Here is an 18,303-nt window from a genome sequence, read left to right on the forward strand (position 1 = left end):
AAAAAAAAAAAAGCACTTGATGAGAAGCACACACAAGAAAAAGAGTATTGCATAAAACAGATTACATAAAGCAATATTTACAATGCAATTGTTTTAAGCAGTATTTCAAGGTTACTTATACATACAGTTTGCTTTTGTACCTGTGTTCTCACCAGGTAACAAAAATTAACGTTTGATTGCTAGAATAGAAAACCATCCCTTTTGAGAATGCTGTTGTCACTTCAAAGCAAAGTGAAAAATCAGAGTCATGCAATTCCCATTTGAGCACAAACAGCTCCCAGAAGCGTGAATAAAACAACAACAACAACAAAAACACTGATCAAAGCATCTATGTAATAACATGGAATTCACAATGCAATCAAACATGCCCTTTTCAGCACCCCATTACACCCCATTATAATCTTACAAAAATGCTAGACTTATTTTTCTGTCAAGCATGTGTAATGACGTAAAACATCTTGAGAACACTGCACAAAAAATATTACATGTAAATACTGTTAAAATTATTTTACCTCTGTGCTGGTTTGTAGCACAATGAAGTGGGAAAGAACCCTTGAGAAAACAGTTTTGCAAACATGATCTGCAGAAATTGCTTTTGTATATAAAAGTAGTCTCACTCTAAATATACACATATATTAAATACATCTTTATTTTAACACAGCAATTACTTAAACATCAGATTATAGCAAAATACTTCTAAAAGAAATCTTGGAAACTAAGTGCAAGTGTAATCTGCAGAGTGGCTCACGGTTTTGGATAGTTCTGAAGAGCTATTAACTAGGAAATAAATTCTTTTTTATCTGTTCAAACCACACTTGCTTATCAGGCTGAACACTATACAGAATATAGGACTACCAAAACCACTTAGTTTGATTAATTCTTTGTTTCATGCCACACGGAGTGCAGATTTGGGTAGCTATCTGGAAACATAGTCATGCCCCCTCTCCTTCCTATCTTGGTCTACCTAGCCTGGCACAGAACCATGCAGGTCTCATGAAGTCCTCAGATAAGCCATCAAACTGCTGAGGATGATCAGAGCAGTGGGAGTCATCTCCAATGGAGACTGAACTCATCCAGGAAAGGCAACAGGTGTTTGTTTTTTTTCATGATAAAGCCATGCAATAAACAGGATGGTTGAAGGATGGGGTAATACCCGCATCCTTACTACAGTTGGAAAATCTGCAAATATATTTAAACCGAGCTTAAGAAATCAAGTCATTTACAACAACAAAATGAAAGAGTTCAGTGTTTAATACTTGGTATTGCAATATTTATAATGCCGTGTATAATAAATATAATATCATGTGCAATGCAATGCAGAAAATTTATATTCACAATAGCATGGCATTATTCATTTGATAAATTGGTGAGGCAAAACCAACTGTGGACTAACAAACCAAGTAATGTAACTAACCCAACTGATATAATACCACAAAGTATGCTACAGTAACAGTAAACAATTTTAAAAAAGGAAAATAAAACAGGAAAATATTTAATATTCTAGATCTTATTTGTGTATATCAGTCCTTCACTTAAAGCTGTATCTATCTGATGAGTCACTACTTCAGTAATAAGGATGCTTGGCATTTGTCAGATTCATATAGACATTAGGCAGACATCTTTGCTGCCAGGGTCATCAACCCTCCCCCTTCATCAATTCATTGTTCCACTAAATTAGTCACTGCCAACCACCTGTAAGGATGCCCTTATTTACATTTCACTATTAATAAATAAATAAATAAATAAAAGAAGCCACAGCAAGGTTCAGCCCCATTTACTCCCCTCTCCATCTTGCACAAACAGATCGATGCGTTACATCAGCGCAGTGGTTACAGGGTAACATCTGCCTGTGGCTGGGTGCTGCTACTCCTGCTACTGGACTGCCAGCGTCACAAGCACAAAACCAGGCTGTGTTTGGATCTGTATCCTCTTTACAAGGCTTTTTGTTTTTAAATTACACCATTCTACAATAGTGGACATGCGTTATCACAATACAATTACAATATCCTGCAGCTGTTATTGCTTATTTCCCCCAGCTATTGCTATGCAATCACAAAGGCCAGAAACTATTTAATATTGTCATTAGAAGGACCTGTCAGAATCCAAAATCTAAACAGTTAGGCATAAGACAGCAATAAATTCACAATAACATAAAACTGCAAGCTGTAAACACTCATCGCTGAATCACATAAATAAGGGCTCCTGTAGCGTGCGATGACAGCCGGTATCTGACTGCTTTATGTTCCTGAAAGTGCCTGAGACCGAGCCCACTTCACTCAAATTGCAGACAGGTTTCCCTAATACCAACCCACTTCACACCACACACAGGTGAAAGCTGTGTTTCTTTCAGGGTAGATAAAGTAAACAGATCTGAAGAGCTACACTTAAGATCCCTAGGAACATTTTAAAATAAAGGATGTTTAGTTATGGAGATAAACAGAAACCATCTCTGAAGGTCTCTGTTTTTTAATTTATTTTCTATCTTGCGCAAACAATAGCTGCAATTTTTAGTGACTTGTCTTCAACTAGTGAGGTACGCTGCCGAGCTAGCCTGAAGCACGCTTCACAGGATAAACACCACAAAGGTAAAATACCGAAACAAATCATCAGCCAGGAGCAGGCGTCCAGGACGAGCAGACCCCTCCTTGCAGCCAGGCTTTAGAGCAGCGTTTCAGAGCCCTCAGCTCTTGGAGCTTGCTGCCCTCCGACAAGAGCAGCGCAGAAGCAGTCCGGGAGCCACCACCTGCGCTCACGTACCTTTCTTCACTCGCCCCAACGCCTGCCAGAGTACCCACGCGACGACGCTCCAGCTCCTCGCAGCGTTACGCCTCCCACACGCGTGATTCCAAGGTGCCAGTCTCCAGCCGCCGCACTGACGAGACAAAGGCGGCCAACTCGGACTTCGCAGCCGTGCGGGGCGGCGCTCGGCGCACAGCGGCACGGAGCGGTGCCAGAGCCGCCGGGCACGGCACAGCACGGCACGGCACCACACCACCCGGCTCGGCTCGGCTCGGCTCCTCCAGCCCGCTCCCCCCGCCGCGCCTCGCCCCACCTCACGCCGGTGCCGGTGCCGCTGCCGGCCGTTGGGCTCGCGCCGCTTCGCGCCTCCACCACGCGCCGCCCTGGCAGGGCCGTTGGGCTCGAGACGCCGCTGCCAGAGCCGGGGCCGCCCCCGGACGTGTCGCACGCGCCTCCCCTCAGCCCGGCCCCGCCCGGCTCCCCCGCGCCTCCTCACCTGCCCCGGGCGGCCGCAGGCGGGTGCCGAGGCCCCGCTGCCCGCCCGCCTCAGCGCCGTGCCCGAGCCGGGAGGGCTGAGGAGCGGCGGCGGGGCCGAGGGACCAGCCTCTGGGCAAGGGGGAGCTGGAGCAACAGCACGCCTGCCTGCTCTGAGCGCGCTGCTGGTGCTGGCGCTAGGCTCCTGCTGCGTGCAAGTCACTGCAGGAAGCATGGATCGGTTCTTGAATGGTATCCTCTATGCAGACGTGTGTGTATCTGCTTATTTTTCACGGCTCTCCTGCCACAACACCAACGAACAGGTCGTAACGTTGGTGCTTCGGTGATGGGATTTCAGACTTTCGCATTTCTTCCTTTCTTAGACCCTATCCTGAGCACTGAGGTTTTCCTGGCAGAGGGGAAAATCTAATTGCAACACTGCGGCCTAATAGCTTGCTACAGTAGCGCTGCAACACTGATGTGTGGAATTAAAAATCTCAAAAAAACATTAGTGATTGAAAGCTGTAAGAGTCGAGATGAAAGAAGCTGTCCTCCTGCTTCATTCGGGGCAAAGACCATTCAGAAGTTTTTGCCCTGATCTCGGGTCCACGCTCAGGGGTAAGACACGTCACGTACGTGATCAGGCATGTGCGGTTGTCCTGATGTGCCACAGAGATGTACACAAGTTCAGGCTGGGATCACAAGACAAAGGCTCCTTCTTGTGCCCAGAGGAGCAACAAGGTTGAGATTTTGCCTAGTTTTTAATTTGTTCAAGATGGTACTTGAAATTTACAACAGAGAATTTTTATTTTTATTTTTTTTTTTTTTAAATAGCACTCAAATGTGACTGCAACCTAAAAATTTGGCTCCCCTACTTTCAGTGTTGCACACGCTATTTTTTTAAGTCCATGGATCACAGGATCACAGACAACTGCAAGAGTGTAAATGAACTCTTGCTCATTTTAATACATTGAAAGGATAGCCGTATCTTGTAATTAAATATATATACATACATACATATATATATATATATGTGACAATTTCTTGCCCCTTCATTTTACAGAAAACTGCTTTGTTTGTATAGGAAGCACAGGAAGCTTTCCTGGGAGAGAAAAAATACTTTGATACATACATCCAGACATCTCATAAGGTTGAGATACAATTAGGAACTTTGCAAGACAAGACTGACACAACAAATACTTGTATTCCTTCCCCCAAAATGCAAATTTTTTCTCAGTTCCACTGCCACCACACTTGCAATGCATGTTCTACACCTGTCTTCTGCATTCTCATACCAGCACTTCCACAGGTACATGCACAACACTTAGTGCATATGCCAGCTCCTTTGCAGTGAAAAGCACTGTGTATAAATTCACCACAGAAAATTAATATTATTGTACTTTGAAATTGTAATTGCATTCAGCACGCTAAGATTATTTTTTAAGGTATGAATTTGATGCTTTAATAAAAGTTCCAGCAAAGTTCCTGCTGGCTTCCACACCCTCATGCCTTGAAGTAAAATAATGAATTATAAATATTTTACAAATTATGTAGAAAACAAAATTTTCCTTACAACACACACAAAGTGATTTCTAAAGTAAAATATCATTGAAATTATACATACTGTTCTGTAGCCTTGGTAGCCAGTTTCTTTAACATCTGATTTTCTAGTTGTCTCAGAACACCTGACATGAAAAAGGGTTTTAGGTATCGTGTACATAAATGTTATTCTACTCTAGAATAGTTTTTAATAGGATTAATAACCTGATGAGAGTAAATGGAAATCATAGTAAAGATCTTCCTCAAAGCATACAGCTTCAATATTTGACCTTTCACAATTTTATTATTGAGTTTTAGTCACTATTCCCTACTTCTAACATTTTATATATTCACATTTTATTGTTATAGCAGTTCTTGGAGCCAATAGTTTTTAGTGATGAAAACAAAGACAGAACAATTGAATACAATAAAAAATGAAGTCTTTATTCTTTTGGCTCAACTGTAATGTGGTTTACTGGTCGTTATGGTAATAGCATTTTCCTGCATGCAGTTCACCGACACACAAGTCAATATTTTTTGTAAAAGGAGGAGTCAACATCAAATTTTTGCTTGTGTAAGAAACACAAAATGTCCTGATGTGATTAATTATACAAGTTTGTTATTTAATCCCTGTGGGAAAAAAAGAAAAGAAAAGAAAAAAAACCAACATCGTGGATCCCATATTATATTTAGAACAGTTCTAGTGCAGCATGAATCAACAAGAATAAGAATAGTCTATGTAAACAAACACTGGTAAAGATTTTATGAATAAAAAGACTACCTTGAAACTTCTGATGCAGGCAGTGCTAGAATTTTAAACAAATCTTCCCCACCACATTTCAATTACAAGTTATATCTATTTGGAAGCAAGTGCATTTTGGACTCAGTTTGAAATGTATTTCACATTAAAATGTGTGCAAAAATACAGTACTAATAAAAAAGCAGAAACCTAAAGCTACCCCATTCTCTCCTTTGTTTCTTATTTTGTGAAGTTCTTGAATTAAAAAGTGCTATGGATAGAAAGTAATAAAAGTGACAGTGACATCAACCTGAAGATAATTCTCATTTCTTATTTTATGTACAAAACGCTGAAAAATAAAATAAAATGATATTTTTACAATATTTATATTTTCTTAGAAAATTCTATCCATGTATTTTCAACAGATTGAGCAGTTTGCAACAAATCCTGTACAGTCTGACTATACACCGTACAGTATTCACTTAAAATTTTAGAATGCAAAGCAAGAAGCTCTTCAATAGCTGCAAACTATTGCTTGATGTCATGAAAGAATGATGACTGATTGAACAATTTGTTTCACTTAACCACTGAGATATGGCTTCCCATATTAGACTTTTAACAGTGGAAGGATTAAAAATTACAGCAGCAAAGGCAAGATAAACATGCATCAGTGATAGCTTCCAAACTATCTATAATGGTACAGAATACTTTATATTAGCTGTTAAAAGCTTGCAAACTACACTTGTTGTGGTACATATTTGATGCAATAAATATTGTGCACAGGTCATTATTTGTTTGCTCAAACATGCACCACAGGATAAAATAACTATTTACATAGACGGTACTTTTTTAATCAACACATACGATGTCAACCTTGCTGAGAGCAGAAGATGGCTAAACAATACTGCAGGGTGAAGCAGAACAACTTCATAATTCTTAAGTTTTGTGTTTGTTTGTTTGTTTTTGGTAAATTAAATTTCCCAAGTTCAGGTAAGCTATTTTCCACAGAAGAATACTTAAACATGGACTTCATGTCCCTCACTCAATTTTTTTACGCAGAGTTCATTCAACTACAGTTAAATGACTTATGAAAAAATAAAACATCTGTTCTATTATTGTAGACTCTATGGGACTTTACAGGCACATTAAAATTTATCTGGATGAGATACTAGATGGATACTGTTATTAAGCACCTCAAAATATAGAGCCACCCTGAAACATGGAAGTAGTCAGACTCTGCTGCTTTGTGCGACGTCATGTTTTTCCATGCATGAACTACAAGTGCAGCATGCCTTCATGCAAATCACTTCTGTCTGTACATTATAGAGAATCCGAGAGTAGAACACCTGGTTCTCATAACCCCTTCCCCAACATAAAACCCATTTACAAAAATAGTCACATATAATAGTAAACAACCTGTGAATTAAAAAATGATAAGTTCACCAACACTGATTTTTGTAAAAATATGGCAAATGTGGCTGTTGAAATGCAAACAGTGGATACAATTTTTATACCGAGTGTTTCATGTTAAACACAGAGATTCATAGGTTCGCACCTTTTTTTTTTTTTAACCGATCCCTACAGTCTGATTGGCCATTTTATCTTCTCTTCAGCAGTGTCAGCTGGTAATAAAAACAACAACCTCCTGTCAAGATGTTACCCTGTTTTACAGAGTTGCAGTTTGATGACGAGGGGTCACTGTCTTGTTATAGGCACTGACCTTTTATATATATATATAATTATATATATATTTATATATGTAAAAACTGACAGTTTGGCATGTACCTCCTACAGGAGTCCTGTTGACACAAATACATACTTTCTCAGGCTGTAAACAGTTTATCACATAATTCTGTGTTACTTTTTACTTTCCCTGCTGTCTTTACCTTTATCTTCTTTTTCTGATTTGTCTTTTTCATATTTATCCTTGTCTGGCTTTGTTACACTGTCATAGGATGGTGGGGAGGTTGTGGATGGGGTCATATCTGTTTTCTCTGGAGTGGAGTTCTCATTTAGTTTATCCATAATCATATCTTCTTTTGTGGGCAGATCATCCTCATCTTTACCTTTATCCTGATTAAATATACATGAAACTTTTTTGACTTTTTGCCTTAAAAGGTGACGCCTAAAAGCACGTTGAATAACGACAGCAGATACCTCCTCCTGTTTCCGCTTTAATGTGGTTGTGATTGGTTCATAGGAGACTTTAGAAGGATTGGCTGCCATAAAACGATCTTCCATCTGGATTCTGAGGGCATCCATCTCCCCACTTTCCCCCAGGACACGCTTTGTGAAAGCAAACAAGATGTCAAGGCAGTGAATTCTGTCACCGCTTACCATGGGCAGATCCATTGCAATAAGCTGGACTTTGTTTGGTTTTGCTATGAGAAGAGGAGGATCTAATGAAGCTGCAAAATCTGATAGTTTACTGAACTCTATGAATTGTGTTGCATCTGGATCAAACTTCTCCCAGACTTCATAGAACATCTCAAAGTCATCCTCACTCAGAGGCTCAGCACTTTCCTCAGTAGCAACACTGAAATTCTCCAGAATCACAGCAATGTACATGTTCACCACTACCAGAAAGGATATGATGATGTAGCTGACAAAGAAGAAAATCCCAACGGAAGGGTTGCCGCAGTCTCCTTTAACAGAGCTCCCCGGATGATCTTTGTGAGGGTCACAGTCCGGCTCCCCACTGTTCAGAATTGGGGCTAACAAACCATCCCAGCCAGCAGATGTGGTGATTTGAAATAGGCAGATCATGCTGTTGCCAAATGTTTCAAAGTTGAACATGTCATCAATCCCAACTTCCCTCTTAACATAGGCAAAGTTGGACATGCCAAATATCGCATAGATAAACATGACCAGGAACAGCAGCAGGCCAATGTTGAACAAAGCAGGAAGAGACATCATCAAAGCAAAGAGCAGAGTGCGGATTCCCTTAGCGCCTTTAATGAGACGCAGGATTCGACCTATTCTGGCAAGTCGGATGACTCGGAACAAAGTGGGGGACACAAAATATTTCTCAATCATCTCAGCTAAGAACATACCTGTTGAAAAACAAGTTAAATTAGTAAATAATATTATTACATTTAAAAGCTGCTGCTAAAGATTTATCCTACAAACACTGTAGAATGTTAAGAATAGGAAAATTGTAGAGTCTTCAGAAATTCAGCTTCTAGCCACTCAGTTGGTTTTGCAAAACCTTTAGCATCTATTATGCTACTGAAATCCATAAATCCCAACAGAAAGTCTGAAGTAATTTGCAGAATAAGGAAAAACTGTGTCAATGACATTTCTAAGCATTAACTGTATAAATGCATATGCAAACAGACACAAAATGGCAATCTTTTTTAGTACAAACTGGTAACTGCTGCATGTAGAGTTGCAAATAGTGAGATCAGAACAGCTTTCTGTTTAACAAAAATAATGCCAGTTAATATGAAAGATCATATTTATAGCAGTATTCAAATGATGTAATCAAGTTATGGAATTCAAATAAAATAAGTTCAAAGAGAACTGTAACTTCCTAGTCACATATGAAATAACGTGATCACAAGTCTAGCATTAATGACACAGCAATTCAAAACATAAATAAGCTGATAATATAACGGCTTCCTAGAACCCATTGAAGAGCATTATATCATGGGCCTCAGTGAAGCAGAAAAATACTAAATAAATCCTGTTTCCATACAAAATGACAAAATGATAAATTAAAGTTCTGACAATTAAAATGGAACAACTTTTGCTGAAGTTCTTTCAGGTTTTCTGCTCTAGATAAAAGATCAGTAGAACCATATATTTATTACAATGTCTGCTTCAGTTCTGCTTCTTCTTTGCTCACATTAGCTCTGGTGTAAAACCTCTTAGGATCAAACAAAACTCTGAAAAAGCTTAGGATTTTACATTGCTGTCTGAGTTGCTTGCATGCTAGCCTACCCAGAGTCCCACACAGATTTTACTTTTGGATTGAAGGACTCTGTTTTCTCCTGCAACTGCCACTGTCATTTTGTATCAGAATTGCCTTTGATTTATTGATTTCTTTCCATGCTGAGGAATTTCTACTGAATTCAGTATAAGGGTCTAATTTAAACCAATGTAAAAATAAGAGTGTACGAAGCACACTGATAAAAATTTCTTACCATAATGTTCAGTTATTTTTGGGGTAATAAGATATCAGAAGACAGAAAAACAGGAGTCAGAGTTTCTAATCACAATGATGAACCCAAATGCAAACAGACTTTACATTCCAAAATTAATTTTCAGTTTCCCCAGAATAGCCATTTCATGAAAATGAATTGTTCTTACCTACTATGGAGAGAATGACAACCACGAAATCAAAAATATTCCAGCCTATAGTAAAGTAGTAATGGCGAAGTGAAATCAATTTCAGTACACATTCTCCAGTGAACAGTACAATAAACACCAGGTTAATCCAATATAAAATGTTTTCCATGTCTTCACTTTGATCATCTGTTTCTACCATCATTGTGACCATGTTAAGGCAGATAAGTATCATGATACTGATATCAAATGCTTGTTTTGTTACAAAATCAAATACCATGCCTTGGAATTTGTTCTGGAGGAAAAAAATAAGATTCATTATAGTAAGCATTGGGCAAAATTTCTTTTTTTCAATTGCTACAGATTAACTAAATCTAGTATGAAGGGGATTTTTTGTCTTCTATGAAGTCTTTCACTTGTATGAATTTTTCCATTTGTACATGTAAACACAAATCAAATAGAAATGCAATTACTATGTTCATAAGCATTAAAGGGGAGATTTCAAAATACGCATGGTGCATTTTTTAAAATTGCAAAGGTGACTTTGCCACCTCAAACCAGCTCACTGTAAGCTTCGGTCACAAAGACTACTGATTGAATGCTTAACTTGACAAAATTTGAAAAAAACAAAGGCAAGGTGGTATGGTAAAGAGTCTAAGAGTTAATAGTGCTTCAATTGTCAGAAAACTTTGGGAAACTTACAAAGTTTTCAAGCACAGAGTTCAGTGTTCTTCATGCCACCAAGGTGACCTTTAAAACAATGTGTTGCATTTCTCAGCTACAGAGAACTTACTGATAGCTGAGTGGGCCATTCAGTAGGTTCCACAATCCAAAGTGGAACTGCAGAGCTGGAATCACTGCCCCAGCCAAACCCTGCTCTGTAGCACCAGGGGAGAGCAGGAGGACAAACCATTGTATGGATTGTGCAACAGGAATGTGAGAGGCAAAAGGACTTTTTTTTCAGGCAATGATATGGTAACTTGCCCCCAGTTTCAGAGTCTTACTTGGTGACTGAAAAAGCCTGTGCCCTGAGGCTATCACGTAGCTTGACAAATACACTGTCACAGTTCATTGTTTTAGTCAAACCAGTGTTTTGAAAAAATGCCACATAAAATGTCATTGCCACCAGCAGATAGAAAATGAGGGGGGAAAATGGAAAGAGAAGAGAGAATCCTTCATGTTTAGAATGCAAAGGACAAATAATTTGGATTTCAGATGACTAAGCCTTTTCTTATATCACTTGTATTTTTAGCTTACAACTTCATTTAGCCTAAGGCATAACTGAAACACTTCTTAAATAGATGTAAAAAGACAAAATTTTTATTCTTACTGCTGGTCGTGGTATAGGCTTTTGTGGTTTCTTTGAACCCAACTTTTTCATTGCATTGTAGTATTTCTTCTGTTCTTCTGTCATAAAAATATCTTGACCTCCAAAGTAAAGCAAAGAGAGAAAAACTGGTTACAATCACATATTCCCATTGGTTACTTATAAACAGGAATATAGAATAGTAATAATCACTCTTGTTCACATTCTCATCTGTGTGAAAAATTAAGACAGACATGGAAATCCTGTTCTATAAGTTTATATCAATTATAAGTATATGGGTAACAAAATAAATGCTTTACATATTCCACTTTTGATATTTAGGATATTTTTTGAAAGGATCTTGAACTTCAAATGTTTGTGGTAGATCTCTGGTTTCCATTGGGGAGGTAGAGAGGATGGGAGTCTTCAGGAAGGAGAGGTGCTTTTTCTTTGAATTCCTAAATTTCATCGGACACAAGCTAATAAAACATTCCAATCCCCTTCTCTTGTTTTTCCTCTCAAGCACATTTTGGCAAAATTTCAGAGTTGCCATCTATGATACCAAAGGAGAATTAGCAGTTGGTCATATAACCATATTTCACAACCTCTTCCTCTCCCTACACTGAGGCAGGACTTGAAGCAGGAGATCCTACAACCGCTACATGGACTTAGCAGGAAAAAAAAAAAGCTCTCCATCTCAATCAATTTCATTACTTGTCCAACAGCACTTCAACCAGTCAATAACATTTTGTCTTCCAGTTACTTAAGTTCTGCTGCTGAAACACTGATACCTTTTGAGGCAGTGTTGATAAAATATGAAGTGTTGATAAAATATGAAGACTAAAGAGCATACAAAGAAAGATACTACAATATTAGGGTTGAGCTCTGAGATATGACAATAATGTAGCTAAGAGTTTTTATAGCTATGTTTAGCTATTTCAATGTTTAGCCTTCTTATGATCTTGTTAGACTCCAGACCCATATCTACACCTTTACAAAGATGACATTGAGTATTTCACTAACTGTGGACAGACTTGTGCTGTCAGTTGTCTGTCAAAACACTCATCAAGTGAAATTGTACTCCTGTAATAATTGAATGTATTTAATATGCAAAGCATGTTAATTTATCATAAAATAGAAAAAAAAATAAAATAAAATAAAAAGGAGAAAGTCATTGTGTGTGGACCAAAAAGATGCATTTTTTGGCTTTTGTTTCTGAATAATGATGAAGTACTTATCTTCTTTTTCTGCTGGTTGAAATTGTCTATGATGACACCAATGAAAAGGTTCAAGGTAAAGAATGATCCAAAGATGATAAAGATGACAAAGTAAAGATACATGTACAGGTTATCTTCATATTTAGGCTGATCCAAAACCTGCAAAAAGGCATAGACACTAAGCCTTAGTTTAACTGTGGACACAGAACCAAATAGCTGCTTAAAAGAATTTAGGGCTCTGCCACTCTGATCTTTACTTCTTATGGTCAAGTTCCCTTGATCCTATTGATCTGCAATTTATGAAATAACATTCTTGACAAAGGACTTTGGTATTGAACTTGCTATTTATTTTTTTAAAAAAATGCTATATGACTTTAGAATAAATATTGAAGGCACAATTGGTTTATATTAGTATAGCGCATCTGCCTCAGTCTACAGATAACCAGAAACACCAGCTTTTAAAGCTATGAACATTTCACTTTATCATGTTGGAAACTCCCAGCTTGTGGAGCTTTCAGTGCTACAGACACTAAGTAAGTTGCCCTGGATTTCAGTATTTGGAGCATGAACTGTCATTTTTGAAAAACTTCTTCATTTATTGTTTTATTATTCACTGCTTTGTCTGACTTTCCCTGCAGCGTATCCTTGTTTTTACCTGAGTTTTAACTCAAAGGATACATTGGTCAGGTTACAGCACTTTGTAGCTTAATGGGCCTAAGTAGGCTAAAGAGAGTCATCCAAGCAATATTTAGAGTAAGCGTATTTTCTTGCTAGAGCTATGCATATTTATTATACTACACCAGAACTGCTGCTGTGACTGTAGCTTACAAAAAAGTTGGGGCTTTAGCAGTATAGTTTATTCAGTTATCTACTTAGAGCTATAGCACAACTAGCACCAAGAGTGCAAGGGAAAGACAAAAGGATACAAAAATGCACCCGTCAAATTAAGAATAGGAACAAATGAGGAAAGAACCCAGGCTGTCTGCTGAGCATAGTGAATGTCTCAACTTCAGAAAAATTAAATATAATAAAATTAAAAAACAGAGGTACAAACCATCATCTCTAAACTTAAAAATCTTACCAAAAAAATCTTAAACTAAAGTTAAAAATCTTACCAAAGGGACTTAAAAAAAAATCAAAAAAATCACCCTTACCACATGCACCATAAAGCAGAGCAGGGCAGGGCACCTTGTGGCTGACACTCCCCTTCAGCCCACATATACAAGAAAGCCAGTTATCTTTCAACCTTCATCACCCTTCTCTGTGGAAGACAGCACAGCTGCTGCATACAGCCAGGAATGGCAGCCACAACGTCAAACAAGGGTTTCCTACATAGCTACCCAGACTGGTGCAAACTCTTCCCTGCTTCAGTCTCAGAAGACTCCCCACAGTTCAACTCCTGGAGCAATGATTGGGAAAGCTGCAGCATTTGGTTTAAGTACAGCAGGAAGAGAGCTCAAAAAGAGGTGTTCTTTGAGGTTAATATAGGAAACCGATTTCAGGGGAGAGTGTTTTAGAAAGAAGTTAATCACAGCTCCTGTCCTTCTCACTGGAGTTATAGCCCACTCAGTCTTACGTTTTCTTCTTTAGCTCCTAAAATCTCCAAGAAATGCCTGTCTCCAAATTTAAGTAATGCCTCCATACACATATAATGAGAGGAGGAAAAAAGCATTTCATGACAATAATTCAGTCTGCTGTACAACTTGAGGAATTTTGGTCCAACTGTACCATAGAGAACAAGGAATCATTTAGGACTGCTCCTCTGCTTTCTTCATGTCTTGTATTTTTCTGATGGTTTCCATTTTCACTAACAATAAAACTGTAATAACTCTTTGTTCTCTCATTTTTACTGTTATTTCTGAAAGATGTTAAGATTATGGTCTTAACACTTGGAGCTCCCACAGTCAGAACAGATGAAATCATGGGAGTATACTCACATTGCGAGAATCCACAGCTGCATACATGATATCCATCCATCCTTTAAATGTAGCCTATAAACAGAACACTGGTGTTTATCACATGCTTTTCCAGGAAAATGAGTTGTCAGAAACATTTAAGAGCTGAGGACTAAGCATCTTGAACATCATATCTAAGTATCATAAACATCAGCACATTGTAAAATTAATAGGCAAATTTTGCCTTATATTTTATGTTTATCCATATATGAGGATCACAAGCAACTTCTAATATCTGACCTAGACACAAAACACCTATTAAATTAAGAATTTTTACCTCTTATGAGTAATGCCTAAAATAAAAGTTAGTTTCTGTCTATGAGAAAAGAAGGTGTACTTGATATAGATTCAACACAGATAGTGTGAGTTAGATTTGAATTGCTTACATTTTTTATGAGTCAGTATAGCCTCTACATTTTGTATTGTTTCAGTGGAGTTGTAGAATTATCTACACTAATACCAGCTTTTGGGTCTAATGGATAACACTTTTCAACAGTCACAGTGATGCTCCACAGTTTTTGAGCAAGAGTGCAAGTTTATTTACCTTTGTAAATCACAGGAATTAACTGCACTCTGGTCCAGGAATTACTAATTTCTCCATGCCCATGACAACAGATTTGTCACAATTAACTAACACTAATTAGAAATGATACATACATGAAGAATGAGCTTATCACTTATGAATACCTCCCTAAAATACAGTCTTGCGGATGTTAGCACAGGTGATCCCAAATCAAAAGGACATATCATAGCCCTAAAAGTTAGAAAGGTAAGGGAAATATCTCCAGTTTGAATTCTCAGGACTCTTAGAATCACTGGCAAAGAAAAAGTATCTTGCATGTGGGAAGCATGTTTGCATATAGCGGTTTTAAGTTGGAATCTTGTAAAATATATTAAGGAATTGACTAATACACAAGTTAAATTTTATAAAATTTTTGTAAACTGGAATATAAATATCAACAAAAGTATGGAAACTCACAAAGTAAAAGATTTGATCTCATCTGAAAGCACCAAACCTCCCCAGGTGCCCCAGACAGTTCAGCTCTTTTGAACTAAACTCTTAAATTGAGCTCCTTCCAGCTTCAGAGGAATCCCATAGTGTTGATATTCATCTGCTCGATTTATTTCTAGAGTTCATTTTTGCTTTTTATTTGACTTATTGGTATATTATTTTGACTACTTATTTTTTCACAATTTTCCTGCTTATCAAACTTGCCTTCCAACAAGTAGATGCATAAAATATACAGTATAATCAGCTGAACTGAGATGCAAGACTGATGTATATTTGAAGAAAGGTTAAAAAATACACCTTATATATTTTAAACATCCATTTCTGCATACATGTCCCTTAGATACATATACATGTGTATATATATATATATATGTATATATATGTATGTTTGGGTATATATATATATATATATATTTTTTTTTAAACACATACTCCCACATACTCCACAGTTTATTTAAGGCTTTTTATAAGTATACCAAACAAACTAGTGAAGAACAAGATCTCTAAATGAAAGAAACAGAAATAACTTTGACTGTTACAATTAAAAACAGATATATTATAAAAAAAAGAAATAGAAATAAAAAGAGAAATTAAGGAGCGGTGTCTTACCACTTGAAGCAGAGAAAGATAACCAAGGCCTACATTATCAAAGTTAACCTTCACATTTTTCCATCTGGCAGTTTCATTGTTTTTTATGAGTTCTTCACATTGGCTGTAATTGTTGATTTGGCTGATATCAAATCTCTCATCAGTTGTAGTGTTAACACAGTAATAAAATTTTCCAGCAAATAGATTTACTCCCATGATACTGAATATCAGCCAGAATATAAGGCAAACAAGAAGCACATTCATAATGGATGGAATGGCTCCTAAGAGGGCATTCACAACCACCTAGTGTACAAATAAAACGAGAGACATTATAAGAACACAAGCACCACTATCTTCATCAGACTTCCTTAAATGTAACACCTTGTTATAATCCTGTATTAAACTGCATTATATTTTTTGGATTGTAACAAATAATAAGAAAGATAAAATGTCAACACAGAGGAAAAAACACAGCAGTACTAGGAAATGTTGTAGCAAATGGTAGCTTGAAATAATGGAAAGAAAAATAGATAAAATGAAACTCTAAAAAATAAGAGCATTAATTATTTTAAAAATATTTACTTTATATCTGCAAAACAGTAGAAGTAATATTTCTGATGACTGCATCAAGCACAAAAATCTTTTTTGCTATTAAGTATTTACTGGATAAACATTCCAAATCAATATTATTGAGCATTTTTTAATTGAAAGTAATGTAGAGACTTCTTTTAAATAAAAGACAACTAAGGGACGTCTCTCCATAATCATTTAGATGACTATATATAAAAGCAGAAGACCGGATATTTTCAAAGCAGGAGAATAGCTGACTATCACAGAAAAGCTGGTAGCGTTCAAGTAAGCAGCAATTAAGACTTGAACAAGGGGGAGACTTAATTTAATTTCCTAATGAATTTTGGGAAAAATAAGGCTTCAGGAAAGAAAAGTATGAAAAAGAGTTAATGTATGATGATGAATGACAATTAAAAGCATGACAAAATCAAAAACTAAAAAAAAGTTAGGCAGAAAGTAGGTCCATTATGAATGAGAATGATTTATTTAATGATGAAATTGATTAACTCCTAAATTAGTTAATTCCTATTTTGAATCTATTTATAAGTAAGTAAGTAATAATATAAATTACATAAATTCAATAACTATGGAACACCTCTGCTCATTTTTCCAAAACAACTGAATAATCTCCATAGAACCTAACAAAGATTTTCTTTTAAAAAATTCACTTATATGATATAGGTACTCCAACAGATCTAACATACTACACTGTTTCTGTTTGTAAAATATTTTGGCGTTATGTTTATATTTACATTTCATGGGTTCCATAGAATCAATTACTTGAAAAACTAAGTAGATCACTTTAGTAGATCACATCTAAGTAGATCACTTTTCATTCATTGTTATTTTACTTGACAGAAAATAAAACCTTTGAAGGCTACAGTAGGTATACACGATCATGTATACCATATAGTAAACAAGCTGAAGTAAAGGAGAAATACTTGCACTTTCAGGTTTTAATTCCTCTCAAAATAATATATCTTTGTAGTGATACATAATTTGAAAAACATTATAGATCCCATACAACTTCAATGTATTTTTTTATTTTATTAAATTTAGAAGCTGGAACAAATTAGGTTCTATATAAATTATTCTATAACTGTATAGAATGGTAGATGAACTCTCCCATGCTTCAAGCTGACCTGTTTTTGTTTGTTTGTTTTTGTTTTTTTTTTTGTTTTTGCCACATACCTTAATCACATACCATAATAAACATTATTTCTAAAAGAAAAATCTATTAGTTTAGAAAATATTCTTATTTAAAGGTATCTCAATTCTTCTAATAAAAAATAGAACTAGATTCCTTAGCTGTAATAATATTATTCAATCATTGAGATATGAAGTTATTGAAGATATTTGTCCTCTAGTTTTCAGTCTTATTACACCTGAGAATTCTGTTCCTCTTTCTACTACAGCTGCAGGTCCAGTTATGTTATTCTTTCTACAACTGTTGAATTTCTACATCTGATTTACTTTCCCTGGTTTTAGTGTGCATCCTGAAGCTATAGCAGGATCAGCTTGAAATATGAATCATTTGAAAATACCAAAAATGTAATGTTGAGCATCACGGAAAACACCAATTGGTCACCTCCTGGCTTCCACTGGAAGTAGGGGTAGTACAAAAAAACAATGCATGTGAAAGAACGGAAAGCATTCCAGAGAGATTAAACAGTGTCCTTTACTTGCTAGAAGGAAAAAGTTAGTACGTGCCTATCACAACAGGGCAGTGAGTAATAGCATTTGGAGCACAGCATAGCCATGTCTTAGCATAAGCATGCATGTCTTGTCAGCATGGTATGTCTTAGATCATGTCTTAGCATAATTCTTAATTATATATACACAAGCTAGTTTTATGAAGTCTCACATGCAAATTAAAG

The 18,303-nt window shown here is 36.7% G+C and overlaps 1 protein-coding gene across 8 annotated transcripts in view; it reads right to left on the reverse strand.

The window, feature by feature from the left end:
• Positions 1–7,348: 7,348 nt before the first annotated feature.
• The window catches only part of LOC311210771 (sodium channel protein type 2 subunit alpha), a gene marked incomplete at both ends in the record, with an annotated part of 55,078 nt that continues 44,123 nt past the window's right edge, over positions 7,349–18,303 (reverse strand). For all 8 annotated transcript variants that reach the window (XM_084288949.1, XM_084288944.1, XM_084288948.1 and 5 more), the window contains 6 exons: positions 7,349–8,544; positions 9,803–10,073; positions 11,109–11,233; positions 12,319–12,460; positions 14,239–14,292; positions 15,878–16,159. In XM_084288949.1, coding sequence (XP_084145075.1) covers positions 7,349–8,544; positions 9,803–10,073; positions 11,109–11,233; positions 12,319–12,460; positions 14,239–14,292; positions 15,878–16,159 — 2,070 coding nt within the window. The remainder of the gene's footprint in view (positions 8,545–9,802; positions 10,074–11,108; positions 11,234–12,318; positions 12,461–14,238; positions 14,293–15,877; positions 16,160–18,303) is intronic.

Source organism: Netta rufina (genome assembly GCF_964035555.1).
Source record: "Netta rufina genome assembly, chromosome: 6".
NCBI classification, from domain to species: domain Eukaryota; kingdom Metazoa; phylum Chordata; class Aves; order Anseriformes; family Anatidae; genus Netta; species Netta rufina.